Source organism: Hypomesus nipponensis, chromosome 8, assembly GCF_054491055.1.
Source record: "Hypomesus nipponensis isolate SF chromosome 8, ASM5449105v1, whole genome shotgun sequence".
In the NCBI taxonomy this organism is placed as follows: domain Eukaryota; kingdom Metazoa; phylum Chordata; class Actinopteri; order Osmeriformes; family Osmeridae; genus Hypomesus; species Hypomesus nipponensis.
In genome coordinates, this window is record NC_140368.1 from 14996530 (window position 1) to 15019736 (window position 23207).

Below are 23207 nucleotides of genomic sequence, written 5' to 3' on the forward strand. Positions count from 1 at the left end.
ATCGCGCCACAGATTGATGATGACATCAGATTTATCCTGGAAATGAACGTATTCAGATTTTTAGCAATCCAACCAACCTCCAACATGTAATTTAACTGCTAAAGTTTCAGCTTCTCCCACTAAGAAATGCTGTGATACATTACATGGACATAGTGAGCAATACACATTATAATGCAAAACATGTTTTTTTTTAAGCAATTTCTATTGTGTTTGGCAGGAAACTGTTTAAATGCTTGGCACCATGAAGCTGTTTGAAAGTACTGACAACTTTGTATGAAAACTCTCTTTTACAGGGATGATGAAACAGGCCATTTAGATTGTTTTCCCTAAAGGGTTAGTCCCTGTCTCATCCTCACATTCTCATGTCTTACCTGCCGGAGCTTCACCTCTCTGAGTGGCACCTCCTCTCTCCCACTGCGGACTTTTTTTACCGCTGAAAGCTGACAACAACAAGGTAAATCACTTACTGATCTAATTAGACGTAAACATTTCACTGTGACATTAAAGTAAAAAACATTTATAATATCGGTCTAGTTAAACAAAAAAACTACAGAAGATCCATTGTTTCAGATTCTTATTGTATTACTTTGTCTACCTAAAAACGTAATATCTCTGAATTACAACAGGATAAGCTACGTACACAGACAAAGTACTGGGAATGTGAATTTAGTGTGTTACTCTTATGAACAGAATCAGCATACTTGCACGATTTCCCCCTCCACTGTGAGGAGGCCCTTGCTGTCCTTCACCTCCCACAGGTTTCTCTGTATGGACGGGGGACAGAAGAGGGCTCTCGCCTGCTCCATAAGTCCGTCCTTACATGGGACAAGTGAGCTCCTGAAGAACTTGGTTTCCCTGGTGATAAGGTAGTAGGGAGGGGACTCTCCCCGCAAGGAGTACCCCCTCATTAAATAACTTTTCCCCTCCGCAATCTTGGAGGAGAACTCCTCAAACATGGTGACTTTAGTCACCGTCTCCCCGTCTGTGATGGCCACAATTTTATTTATTTTTGTGGTTTTGGCCACTGCGATGCTCTCCTTGAACTCCCATGTGATTACTCGTGCCTGATCTATCATCATGAGGACCTTGATCCGGAGCTCAGGGGGCCTGTAATACGGGCTGGGTTTGGTGCCACAGAGGGTCGCTGTCAGTGCCATTCTGTAATTACAATAGAAAAAGAATGACTTGACATGTGACTCATGTATATGAGTCACACGTCATATATATACATATAACACACATAACATACACGTATAAAGTCGGAGCTGTAAGCTGTAGTTGTACTAACGGCTAGTCTCGCGCGCCCCCTGGTGCACATAATAGCTAATGTTTTACCTCAGTTTCTAATAGAACCCCCGTTTTATATCTCATTTGTCGGACCATTAACTTTTGAAGAAAGAGTTATGAGTGAATAAATCGAATTTGACAATTAGTTTAAGTCCAATGTATGTCGGTGTAACTGGGAGGCTATTTAAGCTAGTTTGTAAAAAAATAAATAATTCTTCTAACTGGCGTTACCGAACTATAAGGCCCTCGAAAAATCTTTGTAATTATTTGTATGTGAAGTACACACTGTACTTAAAAAGTTAACGAAACACATATAGGTTAAACAGGTTTTTGGCAATAATGAGTTTTGAAAAAACGAACTTGCCTTATAAGCCTAAAAGCCCTTTCTTGCCGGATCATCCGAATAGCCCGTGGGAAATAAAATTCCCACGGTTCCCGCTTTTATAGGCTTTGCCGTGCGCGAGGGAATGTGTGTAATGACCAGAGATTTATTTTATTCTTTTTTATTTATTTTTATGTCGAGAGATTTATATGATTAGGCCCTATACTAATATGCCGTCATAAAACTTCACATCATGCCAACGTTTTATTGAGAAATACAATTTCATATTACAAGTTGTAAATTACTAATTTTGCAAGCACGTAGGCCTATGTGTCACAATAGCCCTGCTCTGTTCATTAGAGAACTAAGTTGTTTGTTTTTTTACGATGTGAATAAATATATTATTACTTTAGGCAAATCATCCTTTATCAAGGTGATTTTAGGCAGCCATTGTTTTCTCCGGGTTGCCACCCGTCCCGTATAATACTACGGGACCGTCCCGTATTGAACAATCGTCCCGTAATGAGTCAATACGGGACGCAATATGTCCTGTATGTTCGCGCTAAACCTACTCTAATGCTTACGTTAAGTTTTCACATGCTCCTACATGAGAAATAGGCCTATTATAATAAAACCAATAGTTTCTCGAGACATGGTAACAATGACGTTGAGTCACAGTGACTGCCTGTCATTCTGATAATCAAAATAAGATAGTCCCACGTGTAGCACGGTCGATGATGATTGTTATAGGTGCGTTCGACTTCATGCAGCGCCAGCGTCGTCTGCAGCCGCTTGCAGCTCGGCTGACTTGAAGCAGCCAATGGCCAATATTTCCCCCCCGACATTGGCCATTGCCAAAGTGTCCCTTATTTGACCACATTGGAGGTGGCAAACCTAACCATAGCTCATCAGACAACTTAATTTTTAACCACTTTAATTACAAGATGGAGGAATACTTTGAGTAGATGGAATACCCACAAATCTGTGAGCAATGTAGAACAGAATACAGATTAGAAATAACATATTATGATTAAATGTTATGACCCTTCTAGTGATTAGTGAACACGTGGGGGAAACTGGAATTCCACTCCCAGAAAAGTAGCTAGATTGGCGCTATGGCTGGATACTCAAAATAACTAAAAAACGTTTGACTTTCTTCCACAATCGACCGAATTGGCCAAACATGTAAATTTTGCTTAAAGTTTACATAATATAGCTAGTTCATGTTGTTTTTCCACGTAATTCTTTCCTGAAATAACTCACGTCACTCCCACAAACACATTCTTCGTACGTAAAAAGGTTAGACTTCTAATTGACAATATTGACAACACATATTTTAAAAATTGTCTTTAGATTTACTCATAATATCGTCTCCGATTTCAATCAAACACTGTAGGCAATCTCCCATGGTATCCTCCCTGGCTCCGCCTCGGAAAACAATGGCTGCCGTTGCTAACGATACAATTTTTTCCCCCCTCCAAGTAACCCCTTAACCAATGGTATGTGCTTTGAGCTTGAATTGTCATGAATATCTAGCAGTTTTCAGAAATAAAATCGGTGTTTGGACGGCAAATATATTAAGGCGGGAACCAAGGGCATCCTTCTGCTTTCCTGGTGCGTGTCTGTTTGGTTGCCACGGTGATGGCGCAGCTGTGAGCTGGGAAGAGAGAATAACAGACATTTAGCTGGAATCCACACCTCAAACAAATTAACCTAGAGGCAAAACTATACGTCCAATCCAAAATATAAGGTTATTTTCCGAGACCCAAGACTCTGCCGAAACCAGAGATGTCCTTTATATGTCTGTGCGGTCAGAAATACGACTCTACCGGCAGTTTAAAAACCCGTCTACTTTCGAAATTCGAATTTTACCCACCTCTCCATTGAAGTTAGTGAGAGAATTTTAAAGGCTGCTCTCGCTTCAAGGCTCAAAGCATAATTCGCATACGCATAATTCCTTTATGATGACCCCCCCCCCCCAGTTATTTCAAATGCATAGATAATGTTTAACGGTAAAATCTAAATTTAGTTTGCACCTAACATATTTGAGTGTGCTAAAATTAGCAATAACGTCAGCTAGTTTGAGGTGTATGCATAGGCTAAGTTAGCAGCACATTTCCCGTATTTAACAATAGCCTAATTAAACATGGACTTACCTGAAAGTGATGCACGGGCATCATTGACACCCTGACTCCTGTTGTCTTTTTGAGGCCATTTTCGAAAAGTTTACCTAGCCTACTGTCAAAGTTCGTCAGGCCACTGAGATAGGAAAGGGCACCCACGGCGAGCTTCGGAAAGTTGTGTGTATATTTGTTTTTTTCTTGTTTTGCCTGTTTTGTGATATACATGCCTAAAAGGTGCGTAATATTTATATAGACCTACTGAAATAATATCGGCATTATAATTATAATAACTTATGATTTTTCAGTTGGCAATTTTTTGGTGCCCCCTCAGGACTTGGTGCCCTACGCACAGCGCGTAGTGCGCGTTATGGGAGCGGCGGCACTGTAGTTAAGTTTGAAAGAGGAGGAAGCTTTTTAATGATTTGAAAGGATTTACCATTACTTTTAATGGGAGAATAATTTGCACAAAAACCTTAATTCTTTAAAAAGTATAAAAGTGAGAGTCTAAGTATAAAAGTCATATCCAACATCTCCTGAAGGAGCTGAACGTTTTGATACAAAAATTGTAGGAATCGGTGAAAGTATGCAGGACTAGTTGAAGGCCAAAAAACGGCAGAAGAACTAAGAAGTTGATATAATAATAATAATAATAACAATAATAACAATAACAACAACAATAATAATAAAGAGAAACAGGAAAACATTCTCACAATAATAACAAAACGTCAAGAAACTTGACTTCAATTTTAAGCAGTACTGTAAATCCAAAGGTATGGGTAATGTCTGGAATAGTCTGGCTTCACTTCAGGTCTCGTCTCACTAAATGGTAAAAAGGCATGGCATAATGGTGAGGCTAGATAGTTATAACTAGCTGCCTTATTGACCTAGCTATCCACATAATAGCAGAGCGATGTAGCGGTGGTGTCAGGCCAAATAGTGTCCTAGGGCCAAATAGTGTCCTACCTGACGTCACAATGCCGTTCCGAAGCAAGGACGCGTCCGTCACTATGCCGACCTTAAATTCCTGACATTTGAGATAGCAACGCGCGCATGGAGAATACTATACGCTTTGCCTACCCGATCGGTTAAAATCGATGCGAAATAAGGTATTTTTTCGACAAAAAAGGTACCAACTAGCTCAACATAGAAGGCAGTTGTTTAATAACCTTTGTAATATTTTTATTGTTTACCAAACTAGCTAGCACTAGCTATCGAACAAGTGAAAACGTATAGTATAGACAATTCGTAGAGGAGGCTAGGCTAAATTGTTTTAAATAGTTCTAAATACAAAACTTGCCTTATATTAACAAAGGGGTTCGTATATAAAACTAACCTACCTCTTACCTTTCCTCTATGTGACAATCATATTTTGACCAGTTTGCTCTGTCATGCACTGTAATATTATATTAATTTAAGTCCAAATACATGTTTGAGCACGGATTAAATTACACTTATAATGCAGCACAAAGATAGGAAATTAAAAACTATATTTGTAATTCTTTATTGTATACATATACTATGACTACATACATCAATGGAACTCAATTAGAACTGCATGCATTCTGCTGTATATGTAATGCCTTCTGCATATGGGTTTCATAAAAAGTGTTACATTTTATAAAATAAATTGGCAGTGACTGAGCAAGGTCACAGAGGTTGACATAATTGCTGCATCTTGACAACTCCTGAATGGTCCAAAACACGTTTGCTACACCTGCAAAAGAGTAGGGAAAATGTAAGACAGTGTAACCAATGAGTTATATTTGTACAACATAAAAAATAAATTTGTATACAAGTGTATATATTAAATTAGGAACCGATTCCAGAACTGATTTTATGAAACAATTTCAAAACTGGTTTTATGAAATGATTTCAGAACTGATTTTATGAAATGATTTCAGAACTGATTGACAAACTATATAACATATATGATATACACAGCTATATACAAAACAACTCCACAATATACAAACCTACTTTATGTCCTTGAAAATCTGTAAATTACTTAAAAACCCCCGCTGAACACCTGTGATGATGACATCACAGTCCTGGACATCCTGAGAGAAGACAAATTGATTATTAACATGATAGGCATCAACAACCTCATGTTTGAATAATAAAATGAATAGTGATATAAAGCAACACAGCTAGTTTACCTGAAGACAGTCCTGCTCCAACTCTGAGCACAGTGGTTCAGGCCCATCCAAACACACTGTCTCAGATGGATGGGACACAGGCTCCTGGAGTCCAATGCATGTAACCTAAAAAACTAGTGCTGTCAGTTTAACGCGTTATTAACGGCGTTAACGCAAACCCAAATTAACGGCGTCAATTATTTTATCGCGCGATTAACGCTCTTTTTGGCCTAGCAAACTTTGTAGTTTTTTTCACATGCTGTTGCAACAACTACCGACGTTAGAAAAACTACAACACCACACCGGATCTAGCTAGACCGGAAACAAAACAACAGGCACGCCAAACACTCGTTTGGCTTGCGAGCTGGCTAAAGAGTAGTAGCAGAGCCCGTTTACGGATATTAGACATTCTCTGGTAGTAGGCTAACGTTACGTTTTGAGTGGATAACGAGCGCGAGATGCCGAAATGGATGCCAATAAGATTCTGAATGGAAAGTTTGCTTTTAAAAAGTTGCCAAATGGTTCTATTGACAAGACCAGTGATCTGTGTGTTTTGTCGTTGTAAACTGAGCTATCATCGCAGCACGTCCAGTCTGAAATACCACTTGATGGCCAAGCACACAGCTGATGCGAATTCTCTGCCCCCTCGTCAAAGCCAGGCAATTGCAATGTTGTTTTCAATAAAAAAAATATTTGCACAAAGCAATCCGAACCACTTTTCTATGTTGATAAGAGCATTAAGAGCATATAAGAAAAAAGATTGGGACAAAAAGAAATCAGGGACATTTAGAATAGATAAAAATGTGCGATTAATTGTGATTAATCGCGAGTTAACTATGACATTAATGCGATTAATCGCGATTAAATATTTTAATCGTTTGACAGCACTATAAAAAACATAATAATGTTAGATTATAGGGACTGGCAAAAAGAAGTAGATGCTGTCTTGTGACTGTATTCAGCCACTATAATATACCATTTTTTAAATGAATGCTGAATGCGTTTTTAATGTACCTGAAGTGAGTCCCCCTCCGGCTCAGAGCTTAGCAGTTCAGGGTCATCAGAACCCATTGGCTCGGGTGGATGGGACACAGCTTCCTCTGTGGGGGGGCTAGCTCGGAATCCTTATGTCAATCACAGAGTAACAAAGAAATTGTATCTATCAAATGTGGTGTCATAATGACTTTTTGTATTGAGAACTGTGCTATAAGTTACAGTCACTCTTCAACAGAGGCTTCACTGAGGCATAGGGTGTCCTGGTCTTCAGTTGTTGGCCGTCCAAGGTCTCCAACTGCACCAAGTTGTTGTCTCCAACATCAGTCACCCTAAAGAAGACATGCTATAATGGCAAAACTGGCTTCAAATCACTACCTTCTCATTCTGACTACTGTTAAGTCTATTTACCGGTACTTTGTTGGCCAGTCTGGATCCATTGTGCGTCCAGGTCTCCCACGCTTCCTCTCGTCCTTCTTCAACACCTCCATGCCTGGGAGGACTTTGAAGCGCTTGGTCCCCTTCTTGGTCCTCCTCCGGTAGGCCTCCTGTTGTTTTTCCTGGGCTTTCTCCACGTTGAGTCGCACCTTGACCGTTCAAGAGAAAGGAAAGCAACTAAGCTATATATTGTCTAGTGTTTTATAACTTTGTGTCTGTGATCCATTGTTATTAAGTTAACAATTACTTAGCATCACTCAGATGAGTGATACACATTGGTGTTACAGAAACTGAGTGCACCTTGTGGTGAAAGCTACAGTGCACAGTTGTGTAGTATGTGATGTAAGGTCATTTCTCTCACCTTGTCGAAAACCTCTTCATCATTGTTGGCCCTGGTCTGGAGGTAGTCTTCGAAGGCGCCCTCACCAGGCCCGTCAACTTCAACCTCATGAGGAAGGTCACCTGTGATCTGAAATTACATGATAATACAGAACATGCAGCAGATAATTGCGTGAAGTTAGTGTTTTTTTTATTTATTCTATTGCAAATATATTGCATATATAATTAATATATAAGAATAAAATATCAAAAGTTTACATACCTCGGTTGACAGCCGTGGCTCCTGACCGTACATCAGTCGGTAGGGTGAATACCTGGTGGAAGCCTGAACACTGGTGTTATGTGCAAACAAGATTACCTTCAGGTTATCCTCCCACCGTTCTTGATGCCCATCCAGAGTCTTCCCGATGGCCCTCTTCAGCGTCTGGTTGGTCCTCTCATCCAGTCCGTTGGTCTGGGGATGGTAGGCGGATGTAATACGATGCTTTGCCCCCCACTTCTCAAACAAGATCTGGTTAACCTTAATAAGTACAAATGTAATCATTAGTTTGGTTTGTGTGTAGTATATCCTCAACACTTGAAAAACCCAATGTTTTATTTATCATCTACTTGACCTTGTTCCAGAACTCTCTGCCCTGGTCCGTCAGGATGACCTCTGGTGCGCCATGGGTGTGGAAGATGTCCATCAGGACCTGGGATGTTGCCACGGCAGTCTAGTCCTAGGAGTACATGCGCAGCCATATCAGGAATTTAAGGTTGGCATAGCGACAGACGCGTCCTTGCTTCGGAACGGCATTGTGACGTCAGTTAGGACACTATTTGGCCCTAGGACACTATTTGGCCTGACACCGCCTCTGACATCCCAAGCGCCTCTGTCAGGCCAAATAGTGTCCTTGGGCCAAATAGTGTCTTTGGGCCAAATAGTGTCCTAGGGCCAAATAGTGTCCTACCTGACGTCACAATGCCGTTCCGAAGCAAGGACGCGTCCGTTGCTATGCCGACCTTAAATTCCTGAGATATCTAATTGTGCAAGCAGGAAACTGTCATGGTTGCTATACTGGTTACTAGGTAGGAAGTTTTGTATTTAGGCTTATTTAAACCAGTTCATTCTACTCTACTATTTAAAGTTTTCACTCGTTCGATAGCTGGTGCTAGCTAGCCAGTTGTTTTCGTCAACAAAATTACTTATTTAGCGTCAATTTTAACAGACCGGGAAGGCAACACGTATAGTATTCTACCTGCGCGCGTTGCTGTCTCGGGAATGTTGAACGAGTGAATACTTTAAATAGTAGAGTAGAATAAACTGGTTTAAATAAGCCTAGATACAAAACTTCCTACCTAGTAACCAGTATAGCAACCATGACAGTTTCCTGCTAGCACGATTAGATATCTCAGGAATTTAAGGTCGGCATAGCGACGGACGCGTCCTTGCTACGGAATGGCATTGTGACGTCAGGTAGGACACTATTTGGCCCTAGGACACTATTTGGCCTGACAGCGGCAGTGATTGTCTTCTTTGTTAGGCGTAGCAACGGTTGCTAGCTCTGTTAGCTAACATTACCTGGCACTAATCACCCCCCACTACCTGTAGATCTTGCACACGAACAGTGCTCGATAAGTTTCAAACTATTTATGACTTCAATATCTATGTTCTGTAGAGCACTTATCCGCCCAAGTACCTCTACAAAATCTACTATGTGTGCCAAAATAATATATCCTGACAAGTCATGCTGATCAATTTGATCTATAAGGCCAGCATGCGATCTCTGACATGGCTAATGTCTTCCATTATCTACCGAATCTAGGTGTCCCTATCTGCCTTCGATCTTGTGTGCAGTAGTGATGTGTTGTTCGTGAACGATTCGTTCATTTTGAAAAAATGACTCGGGAGTAACAAGTCCTCTCAAAGAGTGATTCGTTCATTTTCTCATGGCTGCACATCGGGACTGTTGCATAGGCTCGTCCAAGTAAACATAAATGATTCGTTCATTTCCCGACTCGGTCTTCGGGTACGAGTCTTTGGATCATTTTTCACGTGACCTGCATAGGCTCTGTACTGGTAGCTAGAGGAACGATTCGTTCATTTCCCGACTCGGTCTACGAGTCTTTGGATCATTTTTCACGTGACCTGCATAGGCTCTGTACTGGTTGCTAGAGGAATGATTCGTTCATTTCCGGACTCGGTCTTTCTACGGGTCTTTGGATCACTTTTTCACGTGACCCGCGTTGTATTTTGTAGTAGAGGAAACATTTTCCTCATTCCCTTTCGCGCCGCCGCTGTTGTAGTAAGACGTGAATGATATTCGCTCAAGTCATCATACTGATAGGTTTTGTTATTTTCACTTTACATGTACACTTATAGTTTAGTACAGTGTAATTCTTTGGAAATAGTATCTGCTAGTGCACATGTCATGCACTAACCTACATGAGAATATGATACATGTTTGCAGTGAACGGATAGCCCCCCCCCCCCCCCCACTGTAATTAACAAATTACTCGAAAAAAGATTTGTTCATTTTACTGAACGAGATTCAAAGAACTGAATCAGTAAAATGATCCGAACTACCCATCACTAGTGTGCAGCTGCGTTGGTCTGAAGATAACCACGCCCCTCTCGTTTGCATGTGAGATTGGAAATAAATGTGGCATTAGGAAATAAAAGTCCCATGAAATAAATAAATGTTGTCTTTACAAAAACGTCATTTTGAAATAAATAAATGCATTTATTTATTGATGTTGGTAAATGGATTCAGCTCTATAATTATATAATGTGATGTTTATATATTTATTGCGATCTTTTTTTTTTCTTCATAAAAAAAGTTTATTTTATAACCATATTTATTGTGTGTATTTATCTATGTATTTACCTATTTATTTATGTATTTATTTAATTTTGACTAACTTGGCGTTCCATACTAGTGTGGATTCAACAAATGAAATAGTGCATGCTATAGTGGTCGAAATGTTGGCGGTAGCTGAAGAGATGGAGGCAACTGCCAATTTACATCATATTGAAAGCTTCGCTAAAGTTATAGCAACGATATCGGCCCTGACTGACACAGACATAAATGAAAATGTGTTCACGATCCTCGGCGAGCTGGTACAACATAGGGGTGGGCGAATCGATCTCAGGACCGATAGTATTGATACTAACGTTGGTATCAGTAGCCTATTGATTGATACTGGCGTGATAAGATCAATACTTAAGTTTCAATTTCTGTTCTCTACATTCAGTACACAATTCCCTTTACATCATAGTGGTTGTACACCGTCTAACTTCGCTCAAGCTCACTTTGCCCCTCCCCTGCTAGGCTGTGAGTTGTTGCCGGCATGTACGTGCAGTAACATGACTCAGCGGCACACACTAACAGTATTTTTGACAAAACTCTTTGTCCTGTGTTTTATTATGATCATAATCATGAACAAGTAATTAAAGGAAAAATCTATAAATTATCATGAAAATTCACATTTTAAATTGTAATTCAAATTGTCATATTGATGTTGCTTTCACTTCATAAATTGAGGCATTGTGCCCTCGACACGAAAGTAGATAAACTGCTTTTCTAAATAAAAAGTAATATTGCAAATCAGCAATATTTGTATTGGCAGGGGCGCCGTATGGCCCTTTATTTACTCCTTGGTATCGGATCAATACCACATTTTGCATATCGCACTGATTCGCACACCCCTAGCAGCTGCAGAGTGAGGCGATAGAGGACCCCTCTAGATCGAAGAGAGCTTGATTGACTGGTTGAGCCTGCCTGGTGTGTAATACTGTTCATTCGCCAATCAGAGGCTTTAACCCGCCACCTGACTTGGTGATGCAGACAACGGATTTATTTAGCTGCAGCAAGTTACACCGTGGATAAATGTAAGGATAAATAAAAAAAATGTAAGGATAAATAAATAAATGTAAGTATAAATAAATAAATGTCAACACATTAAAAACATAAATATATATATACACACAAATACATGTAACATTTATATATTTAGTGTCTCATTTAATTTGTAATGTATATATTTTGTTTGTCAATTAGGCATTTCATTATATAATTAGTCATTTATTTAAGCTTTGTGTTAAATAATTATTTATTTATCCAAGTATTTATTTATTTAGTTTTGGCCCCTATAATCCTCCATAAACTACCACTGTCAAACATTATGTTCAGAGCTTGACATTAAAGGTCACATTACATGAAAACTTCACTTTAGGAGGTTATTTAACATTAATATGAGTTCCCCTAGCCTGCCTTTGGTCCCCCAGTGGCTAAAACTTTCGATAGGTATAAACAAAGCCCTAGGTGTTCTTCTCCGCCTTTGAGAAAATGAAAGCTCAAACGCTTTGTTTGAAAATTTGCTCCTTGTGACGTCACAAGCCTCTGCACAACCAGTATCTTAATTTTATTTTAGCTGGAAATGTGCCGACAGAACCTTTCAAAGTTTTGCATGTCTGCGCCAAACATTTCTGCCACCACTGTTTCCTTAACTTGAGCCAGTACAAAGTTGGCCTTGCTGACCGTCTGAAATTAAATTCTGGATCAGTACTCCTTGGTCCAGCTACAAACCTCGGACAAGTAAGTCAACTAACGCTATATCATTTTGTTGCTTACTATATGGTTACCTAGCTTGCTACTCTTAGGATGCTTTCACACCTGACATGTTTGGTCCGTTTCAATCGGACCATGGTCCGTTTTCTCTGAAAGTACGGTTCGTTTGGAGAGGTGAGAACACGCATTCGAACTCTAGTGCGGATCAAACAACCGAACCATGGTCCCCCTAAAAAGATGGGACTCGGTCCGGTTCCAAGTGAACCATGGTTCGGTTCGCTTTAGGTCTGAACGTAATTGGACTTAATATTGACCTATTCCAGGAAGCAAACCAAAATGTAGTGCATTGTGGGTTGAAAAAGGAATTTACACTTGGCGGAGACAGCCGTGCCACTCATTAGCAGCGAAATGAGTTGAGGGAAAACGTGGGGGAATGATTAAGTGAAGGAACGGCAAATATGGGCTGATGATCATACTGCAGAGATACTTGTGGAGACACATTAGAGTAGCGAGGTATTTAAATTATTTAGTTATATACTGAAATAAAGCGTCATTATTGCACAGTGGACCAATGTTGGTTGAAAGTTAAAAACTTAAGACAGCTAAAAGTGTGTGATGTTCTATGGAAAAGTGATGGCTCGTCAGATGAAAACATATAATTCCCATGGTTTGATAACCTGGATATAATCCTGAGTAAAAGACCAACGAGCAACCCCAAATCATAACAATTAAAGATAGTATTGCGATCGCTGCTGTTGCTCCATTGTTGTTCGTGACATGGAAGTGATTTTCCCTCACACATTTTCTGCCCAATAGATTAACAACCTGTATGACCGTGTGTCATTGTTTTGTTTTTTTTCAAACGTTGGTTCGCTTAAAACAGGACCGTGTGAACACTAACCGGACCTAATGAAAAATGCAACAAAGTAGCAACTCATCCACTGATTCGGACCAAGCAAACGGACTAATAAGTGTGAAAGCACCCTTGCAGCTATCAGCTGAGGTACTGTCGCTAATGTAAAGGTATATAGCATCAAGTATGTGTGTGAATACACATTCTGTAACGCAGTGTTGTATGCTTCGTTGTTATGTGGATAACATTCTGCTGCTGGTGTTATAGCGCACGCGATATCCGCCTTTCCTCACATTCAAATGACTTGAGTGTGCAGCTCTGCAAACCAGGGTTATCAGATGAGAATGGGCAAATTCGAGGCATCTTACAGCAACGGGTCTACGAGCCATTGTGATACGTCCACTGTAAACATTAGCGTGTGGTGCCGCCTCTCTCCTCCTTATTTAGCATTTAAAGCCACAGACACAGAAACAGCGCGTTCTGAGGAAAGCTCATTGTGGGACTACTCGTAGTGGCTATAATTCTGCACCAAGGCTGCATTTCAGAAAAGAGACTTCAGATACAGTATTAGGGGACCACTAAGCCCTATATAAAAGCATCCAAAAACAGCAATTCATGTGACCTTTAACATTTTTGCTCACCAGCCACTGTGGCTAGTGATTTTCCAAAGTTACAAGCCACTCAGCAATTTCACTAGCCACAATTTTGTTGTTGGGAAATGAAGATTTATTTGATTAAAGTTGACTACGGTTTGCTACAATTTACTTGAAGAACTAGATTTACAATCCTTTCAAATGCAACCCAAAATCAAGACAACATAAAATGTACATGTTGCCAAATCTAAAGCTCTTTTAAGTGTGTAAAGTTCTTTTGTATGAAAATATGCAACTGATTAAGACAAAGACAAAAAGAGTAGCTCATTGCATATCATGGGGTGTTAAGATGTATTGAAAATTTATGAACTAACCATAATTATTTTTTGTCCAGTTAAATATTTATAAACAACTATTTGTCTCTTTATTTTCGGTTTCACTTTCATCACCAGTTTTTTTCTTTTTTGTCTGCCCTCCGGGTTCTCCTACAGCTGTTATGTAGCCTACCGCCGCATCCTCGCCTTGCACTGAGCAGGGTCCTCAAGTTTTATCAAAAGCCCCACGAGAGGAGCTTTCGCATATGTTTGCTAGCAACAAACGTACGGTGGCCGAGACTGTTCAACACAGGGGGAAACAATACGTGCTGGTTGAAATGAGTGTCTTACGGTCAATGATTGAGGCTTGAGAACCCTGCAAGAGTTTATTATTTTGTTTTGAGAAGACTACAATAAAAAAATCTTAAGCGAGCGATACTGTATGTAGAATTCCACCTGCCAAAGTGGCTAGTAAGAGTGACTGCGTTACCCGCCACAGCCGAATTCTACCCGCATTTGGCGGATGCTAATGTCATGCCCTGATTATGTTACTAGCATCTTTTTTATATATACATTTTTTTTTTAAATACATACTGGCATCTATCTAGTGAGCAAGTTTTTGATGTTACGCTGTTCAGTTCACGTTCCTCTTCAGCTACACCCGTCCAGTAGAACATTGGCCGCTACGGTTTTCCGGTGACCGGCGCGGAAGTCCGGTATTATGCCAACCACACATTGTCATATGCATTGACATAATAATGAGTAGACGACGCATCGACCGCTACTGCCTACTGGCGCTGACGAGCCGTGGGGCCGCCATCTTGGAAAAGTCCACCGCTCCACTCAGTGTAATCTGTTTGGCTGGGGCAACGAGCTGTCAGCGCATTTAATTAATCATACCGAACTGAATACCTAACTGATTTTCACGCGGTTTGCTTTGCTGCAAAGGTCATACATGTAGATATGATACAGGACATGGTTATTCGTTTCACAAAATAAAACCAATAGTATGATAATGTTAAATTTTACTTGTGAAAAGTAATCCCTCGAGCCCTGTTCGTGATCGTCCGCCGATTTGAGCAGAATATGCAGTGCTGGTATCTTGTTTATTCTGATGCTAAGCAACTAGGAATTTTCCCTTTCCAAGATGGCGGACGCATTTCTCGCGCCCAGCAGCCGATGCGGCGTCTACTCTTTATGTCTATGGTCCTACGACCAGGCCCCGAAGACCCCACGGTGGGTGGCTGAACACCTGTCCGACCAGAAACTACTAGGTAGCTTGTAGGGCTGTCCCCGACTAAGATTTTCTTTGGTCGACCAAGACTCAACTAAAACGTCTGACAATCAGCTAATGGAAATTTGGAGCGCTTAAAAAACATTCAAACATTTTCGCGATCTGACTTAATGGCTGCTGGACATCGCAGATTCAGCCGCTAATAGCCTAGTAATAATAAGACTCTTATCACCAGTCCTGTTGTAACCGAATGCTGATGGTATTTAGTATCTCTTACAATGTACTACAAATTAAGAATATTGTTTGTTAACATGCAAATCATCAGAGCGCGCTTATCACTACCTGAACAGCAGCATGCGAACTTACATAGAAGCTGAGAGGGGAACGGTGCAACAGAGAAATATTTTGTTGTCTTGGCTGGGGAAGATTCAGGGTTCGTACGGTCATGGAAAACCTGGAAAAGTCATGGAATTTTAAAATGGTTATTTCCAGGCCTGGAAAAGTGCTTGAAAAAAATAAAATCCCAAAACTTTTGGAAAAGTAATGGAAAGTTGTTATAATCCTATTTTCATGTTGTTTATTTACGCTGAGTTTTAAATAATTCACATGCTTTTAAAAGAAATACGTTCAAAATATAAGCAGGCATGCGCTCTCTATGCGGCCATAGCAAGTGTAAATTTAACAATGCTTGGCTACGAATGGAAAAATACATGTGGGTTACAACAGACAAAGACCCGGGACGAGCAAAATGTCGGTTGTGTGGTGGGAAATCATTCGATATTTCTAACATGGGAGAGGCGGCATTAACTAGCCATTCTAAAGGTATCAAACATCACAGCGCTGCTGCTAGCAAAGCTACAGCAGCACCCGGCATCACCAGCTTTCTCACCACAGCGAGGTCAACTGCTATGCCTAGCAGCGCGTCTCTCTCTTTGGCTACCAAGCAGGGGTTGATAACCGATGCTGTCACAAAAAATGAAGTCCTAACTGCGGAGGTAATGTGGGCACTGAAGGTGGCTAATTCTCATTATTATTTTAAATCATCCGAAGATGCCAGCCTGCTTTTCCAAAGAATGTTCCCCGATAGCCAGATTGCAAAACAATTTGCTTGTGGCGAAAGCAAATGCTCGTATCTCTGCTCGTTCGGACTCGCTCCCCACTTTAAGAGTCTTACGTTGTCCAACGTGAGGACGCAAGGGGCCTATGTAATGCTATTTGACGAAAGCCTGAACCACCATTTACAGTCCAAACAGATGGATTTGCATGTGAGGCTATGGGATGGTGCCAATGTGAAGACCAAATACATCGGCTCTGAGTTCATGGGCCATTCATCTGCCCTTGATGTCGTTGTGAAAATGACCAACCTGCTGTCAGAGATTGGAGTCAACAACCTTATCCAAATCTCTATGGACGGCCCAAATGTGAACTGGAAAGTGTTCGAAATACTCCAAAAGAGTGTGCAAAAAGATGTGGGAAAGTCGCTTGTCAACATTGGTTCATGTGGGTTGCATATACTCCACAACGCATTCAGAGATGGATGCAAATCTACAGGTTGGGAAGTTGAACACACGCTCTCCAGCATTTACTGGCTGTTCCACAACTGCCCTGCTCGTCACAAAGACTTTGTGACGGCAACTGGTTGCAGCACCAACATTCTTCGGTTTTGTAACCACCGATGGATCGAAAATGTCAACGTGTCAGAACGAGGAATACTGCTCTGGTCGCACGTAAAGGCCTACGTGGAGATGGTGGGGAAAGGTGAACTACCCAATCCAAAAGTGAAGTCATTTGAGGCTCTGAAGGACCGCTGTGCAGATCCTCTCTTCACCGTGAAAGTGGGTATCTTCAATAGCGTTGCAAGAGAGGTCACTCCATTCCTCACCGCCTACCAAACAGACAAACCCATGCTTCCCTTTCTCAGTGAGGACATGTTCAAACTCATGAAAGGTAAGCATGAACATATTTTGAAGGCATACATTTTTGCTTTAAGCATTGCAATAGAACAACACTCTATTTTGGCTTTTAAATGTCTTGTAACATTTTGACAATTTCAATTAGTCTTGGAGTAATATGTTGGATAAAAACGTATTATAAATATATTCTCTGTACTGTACCTATTAAAATGTAAAAGGTGGGTTGGAAGGGACCGTCCCTCTTCTAGTGTAATGAGGGTTAATTTGAGTTTATCTGCATCTAGAATTTTTTTTTTACGAATTGGGTACTATTGTTTGGCGTGTCTGATCAGACAGTGTATCATACTCACTCTATTAACAATTATTATTTTGTGAATTTGCCAATAAAGAGTGATCAAAATTAAAATGTTATATAATTGAAATTAATCATTATTTTCATGTCAATATTTAAAGGGCTCATGGGACGATTTCTGAAGGAAAATACCCTGAGGGAGGCCACCTCCACACTGAAGCTCCTCCATGTTGCTTTTCAGGACAGCAGTCTGCACAAAGACTCTTCCAAGATTGACAATGGATTTGCAGCAGAAACCACCCTAAACCAACTCAAGTCTTCCAAGAAGATTTCAGAGAGGCAGGTGCTGGAGATCAAGATGGACTGTAAGAAACTCTTGATCACTCTGACTGAGAAGCTGCTAAAAAAGGGTCGAGTGCATCACCAACTGGTGAGAAGCATGCAGTGCCTTGACCCAAGACGCATGGCCGTGTCTAAGGATCTTTGCATGCCCCAAATGAGAAGAATGTTGCACACACTTGTTGAGGCCAAACATGTAGACGAGTCAGTGTGCGATTACATCCTCCGAGAGTTCAGTGAGTTTTGTGACTCAGCTGCTCTTCAGGCCAACTTCAGGGAGTTTGACCCCAAGACAGACCGGGTGGACACCCTCCTGTACGAGACAATGGGGTCAAAACCATCATTTTCCAGAGTGTGGGATGTGGTGAAGGTACTGCTTGTCCTGTCTCATGGACAGGCAAGTGTTGAGCGTGGGTTCTCAATCAACAAGGAAATGATCGTAGAGAATCAGAAGGAGATGTCCCTGGTGGCTCAGAGGCTCATTGTCGACTATGTCAGGTATGTTGGGGGCGTAAACAAGGTAGAGATCACCAAAGAACTGTTGCTTTCAGCTGCAAGAGCCAGGCAGAAGTACCATGGGTACCTGGATGAAGAGAAGAGAAAGAAGCAGAGGCAAGGAATTTACCTGAAGAGAAAGGCCCTCACAGATGAGCTGGATGACTTGAAAAAGAAGAGGGCAAGAATGGAGACGGATATTAGCGCACTTGAGAAATCAGCAGATGAATATGCTGAGAAAGCAGAAGCTACAGGCCAACTGACCTTCATCACCAAATCCAACAGCTTCCACCGAACACAAAAAGAGAAGAAGGTAGCTCTGCTGGAGATTGAAAAGCAGATAGATGCGAAGCTTACAGAAATGAAACGCTAAGCTGGCAAGTGACTGTTCAGTTAAGGTCCCGAGGACAGTAAGAAAGCACTTTTTTTTTTCTCTCATTACAACTTGGTCAGGTTGCCACAGGCACCAGCTATTCTCTCTTACTAGCCTCTCAAGGGGACAGAAATGTGTGTGTGTGTGTCAGTCAAACACAAAAAGAAAGCACTTGTTATGCAAATGTTGTTTTATAAACCTGTTATAATGTGAAATTGTTTTTGTTGATTAATGGTCAAAGAGTTTGTTTCCAACTCAACATTTTGTTAAATTTTGCACTAAAAAAGAGAAAGCAATGTCCAATCGAAAGCTCCAATTAGGAGCTATAATAACTGTAAATCACCATGACAACTCACTCAACGTTGGCCGCAACCTCTTTGGGTAACCCATGTTGTTTGTGTCATTCGCAACAACGCAGGCTAATCGATTTGCTAACGGTAGCTAGCCTACCTGTTTCTTCCTTAGCAAAAATCATGGCGTGACAAAACCCAGCGAAAAGTTGATTCCAAAAATCACAAATTTCAGACAGAATGGACTGACAAGTACGCATTTGTGTTGCAGGTGGGGAGCACAAAACCGATGTGTTTAATCTGCATTGAGACGGTTGCCCTTGTCAAAAGTGGTAGAGCTAACGTGAAATGTCACTATGACACAAAGCATAGACACTTTGAACAAAATTACTTCCAGAACTCTGGTCTATGGGAGAAAGATGTCCAGGGGCACTGCACTGTGCCCTCCTAAACTTAAGTACATTTTGAATGGGAGTCAATGGGAGAGGTAAGGGCCAGAAAAATAATCATGGTCCGTTCCGGACCCTGGACTGAATGGAAATTTGGTGAGTGGACCTTTTGAGTTTCGTATGGCTCAGCTCACCAAAAAGAGCCGGCTCTTTTGGCTGCCGAACGGCACTTTAAAAATACATGTTTTAACTATGAATTTGACTAAGAAAACAATTGGAATTAAATTATGAAATGAAATCATACTCGACCGTAACCACATATCCTAAAAAATGTATTGATTTGTCATGGCTCTCCTCCGAGTTTTGACTACTTTCTGACTGTATGTGAGTTGGCTCGTAATCATTTAGTTTTCATAGGCTGCATTAATCTATTAAAAATAGAGTCTGCTCTTCAGATATGTGAGCCAGCTCCCGACGTTCACCTTCAAGAGCCGGCTCTTTACAGCCGGATCGTTCGCGAACGACACGTCGGTGTATTTTGATCTTCAGAATGTAATTGTACTCTGTGCATATAGGGGTGGGCAAGGGATGTCAGGGGGTTAGTGGCAATGTAAGTATGGATATTTGCCATGGGGCGAGGGCTTCAATTACCTATTTTTTGACCATACATGTATTTGCATCCCTGCACTCTAGCCTCAAGCAGCACTGCTACATTCCTTACTGAGGAGTTGGCAACACTGCTGGAGAGAGGAAAATCATACGAACCTAGGCATATGGAAAGTATGGTAACGGTAATACATCTAACATGATGGGGCATCTATGCCGGATATACAGAAAATACACTGAAAATACAGAGAGAACACTGAAATGGTAAAATGTTTTTTCTTCGACTTGCTGAACAAACCAAACCGAAACCCGTAAGAACTGAACCGTGGGCTTGTTGAATTGTTGCACCCCTACCACACACACACAACCAAATATGCAATACCAAACACACAGAATCACACCCACAGAACCACCCACAGCACCTCTGCCCAAGTCAGGCTGGTGTGTTATTGTGTGTCTACAGCAGTCCATGGCTGAGACATTTTCCAACATTGTGCCTCAGAACTATGAGAACAACGCTGGCTTCTGGAACAGGTGTGTTTCCTGCTTTAGAACATCGTTGCGTTCTGGAACAGGTAGGTACCCTACTCTAGAACATTGCTGGGTTCCATCCCGGACAAATCTGTTGCTTGGTTGTTGTGTATGTGTGTAGGCTGAAGATGTACTGCCGGGATCTGACCAAGCATTTCCATGATGTGTGGATTGTCTCCGGCCCGCTGGCCTTGCCCAAAGAACAGGATGATGGGAAAAGGATGGTGACATACCAGGTAGCCTCAGCTATGTAGACAGCACCCGGGCCTTCTAGCACACCACTTGTTAAAGTAGTACATTAATGTGTATTATTTGCTGAGACTGGAGGTAGTATCATGGTATGTTGGTCATATTGCAGTTCTGTCTTTTGTCCATTTGAGGGCAGTATTACACAGCATGTACCTTTCACCAAGGTTACCATGGCAGATCAAATCTGTAGATGGAGAGAGAATTTCTTTCCTCGACCAGTTACATCATGATTCTGTCTCTACATGTTATTGGGAGAGATGACGTTGCCGTGCCAACCCACCTCTTCAAAGTCATCCTAGTTGGAAACATGAACAACACAGACCAATCAGCATCTAGACCCATAGCCCTAAGTGCCTTTGTGGTCCCCAACCATCCAATAGGCTTTGAGCGACCCTTGAAGGACTTTGAGGTCAGGGGTCTCGGCCCAGCCTGTGTGAGCAGGACTCATGTCAGCTGATGAGCTATAAGGAGTACCATCTCTACCTGGCTGGCAGGAAGGTGGGCAGTGCCCGTTCCTCCGCCAAGCTGGAGCGACACATTGCGGAGCAGCAGGAGAAGGGCATCGCCCCTGATGACTACCTCCCTCAAGCTCTACCAGATGAAGAAGATGGAGCTAGCCAAGCAGGAGCGGTCTGAGACAACAAAGGGTATCTGAGGACCAAACACAGCCAGCACAACCCATAGAGTGGAGGCTAGATCTGCCGCTGAAGACCAAAACATTGTAGAACTGATTCATAATACTGAAATGATCCATATATATATATTAGTGCTGTCAGTTTAACGCGTTATTAACGGCGTTAACGCAAACCTAAATTAACAGCGTACATTTTTTATTGTGCGATTAACGCTCTTTTTGGCCAAGCAAACTTTGTCGTTTTTTTCACATGCTGTTGCAACAACTACCGAGGGTAGAAAAACTACAACACCACACCGGGGGCCCGTTCGTCGTAAGGGTTGAAGCTAAGTTAATCAGTTGTCCCTTTAGCCCGTTAACATTAGCGAGCTAACTTAGAACCGCAAATATCAGTTCGTCGACGGCTGATCCGCATCCAAATCATGTGGTTAATTTCAATCAGGCTAAACTTATCAGGGCAAGTGCACGAGCACGTCCTACTTCAAAAGGCAAGAAAGGTTGATCACCAAAACCATGATTTTCTAACGGTATAATGGCGCAAAAGACGAAAGAGAGAGCGGTGATATTCTCGCCATCTGAGCAAACTATTATAATAAATCTCTACGAAGACAATAAGCATATTATCTTTGCTAAGTCAAACACCGCCACCGCTGCCAGAGCAAGACAGGCATCTTGGCAAAAAAATTGCCAATAAACTAAATGCGTATTTTGGTAAAATGTAGGCTACAGGCTCATCTTTAGTGCCTTCTTACCCCAATCAATCAGATCACATTTCTTTAAAGGTGCATGCTGGCATAGGCTTAATGGAAATTAATCATCGAATGAGATCTTGCTAGCGAAAATAATGATATCAACTCTTTCAGAATAAGTATAAAAACAAGGCCAAAGAGTATCTAATCGATACAAATTCATAGACACTTATGAGAATATATGTAGGCCTACTGAAAGCGCCTATATCATGTACTAGGGTGATATCAGGTAAAATGGGCCACTTTTTGGTAAATCGTTTGGGACAATAATACAATACCATGCCTTTTCCATGTGTTTTTATGATTACTAATGACTGTTTTTGATTTTTTTGTTGTTGAAATGGTGTAATAAAATTATTTAGGCCCTACAGTTCTTGAAACATCAGCTGTGCCAACTTTTTTTGCACAAGCAGTGTCAGGTAAAATGGACCAGCTGTTCAGGTAAAATGGGCCAGTGAAACTGCAAAGGGAAATAGTAATTTACCATCAATTTTAAAACACAGTTGCTTATACTGCCACATAACATTGAAACTGCATTAAACAAACATATTCATATGTGCCATAAAAAGAAAAAAAGGATCCCGACGCCCAGACTCATCACAGTTCCATATATATGTGATAGTGTGCCCTCAATACCCAGCTTGACCAAAAGGCTCTCATACTGGTTAAACCACTGGCTAACCACCTCTTTGTTGAGTCCAGCAGCCCGTGCTGCAGACAGGACCTCTGGCTTGCACATCCCAAGCTCTGGGTTGTGTAACCCCCTTGATCTCGTCTGCGTTGTCTGTTTTCCTTTCTCAAGAAGTCAGGAGATGTGAGTCCAGTTCACCAATTTTATTCACCTGGCACAGATTACAAGTTGGGACTTCGTATTGCAGCAGCGTGGATCACAACATTCTATGCGTGACTCATCCTCTGAAGTCTCAGGGTCAATTCAAGATGAATTACAAAATATAATATCAATAGAAAATATAGAAAAGGTAAAATCACTTATGTGGCTTCGCCGCTTCGCGGCTTGGCCACCAAATATAGCTGCAAGCAGCAATGTGGTGGCCAAGCTGTCAAATGAACCATAAAACACTTTCGAAATCCTCAGAACAGGGTTCCGAGTGCATGCAGCAAGTTTGGTGTGAATCCATCAAAGATTTGCTGAGATACGACCCAAC

The 23207-nt window shown here is 41.3% G+C and overlaps 2 protein-coding genes across 2 annotated transcripts; one reads left to right on the forward strand and one right to left on the reverse strand.

Annotated features, from left to right (window-relative positions):
- Positions 1-326: 326 nt before the first annotated feature.
- Positions 327-1240, reverse strand: LOC146275282 (uncharacterized). Its single transcript, XM_084703706.1, has 2 exons — positions 702-1240; positions 327-440 (listed from the first exon to the last, which is right to left on the reverse strand). The coding sequence occupies exons 1-2, from the start codon at positions 1155-1157 to the stop codon at positions 327-329; spliced, it is 570 nt and encodes a 189-aa protein (XP_084559832.1). The 5' UTR covers positions 1158-1240.
- A 19107-nt stretch (positions 1241-20347) lies between these two features.
- Positions 20348-21294, forward strand: exog (exo/endonuclease G). Its single transcript, XM_084703707.1, is given in 4 exon segments — positions 20348-20412; positions 20531-20645; positions 20903-21071; positions 21074-21294. Coding segments are annotated over 4 exon segments (570 nt in total).
- Positions 21295-23207: the final 1913 nt, after the last annotated feature.

What these genes read in the sequence shown, in the direction of transcription:
- LOC146275282 (XM_084703706.1), bottom strand. Translation starts at nt 1,157, where the DNA reads ATGGCACTGACAGCGACCCTCTGTGGCACCAAACCCAGCCCGTATTAC. An exon ending in TGGAGGGGGAAATCGTGCAA is followed by an intron (nt 441 to 701) that starts GTATGCTGATTC and finishes TGTTGTTGTCAG; the next exon opens with CTTTCAGCGGTAAAAAAAGT.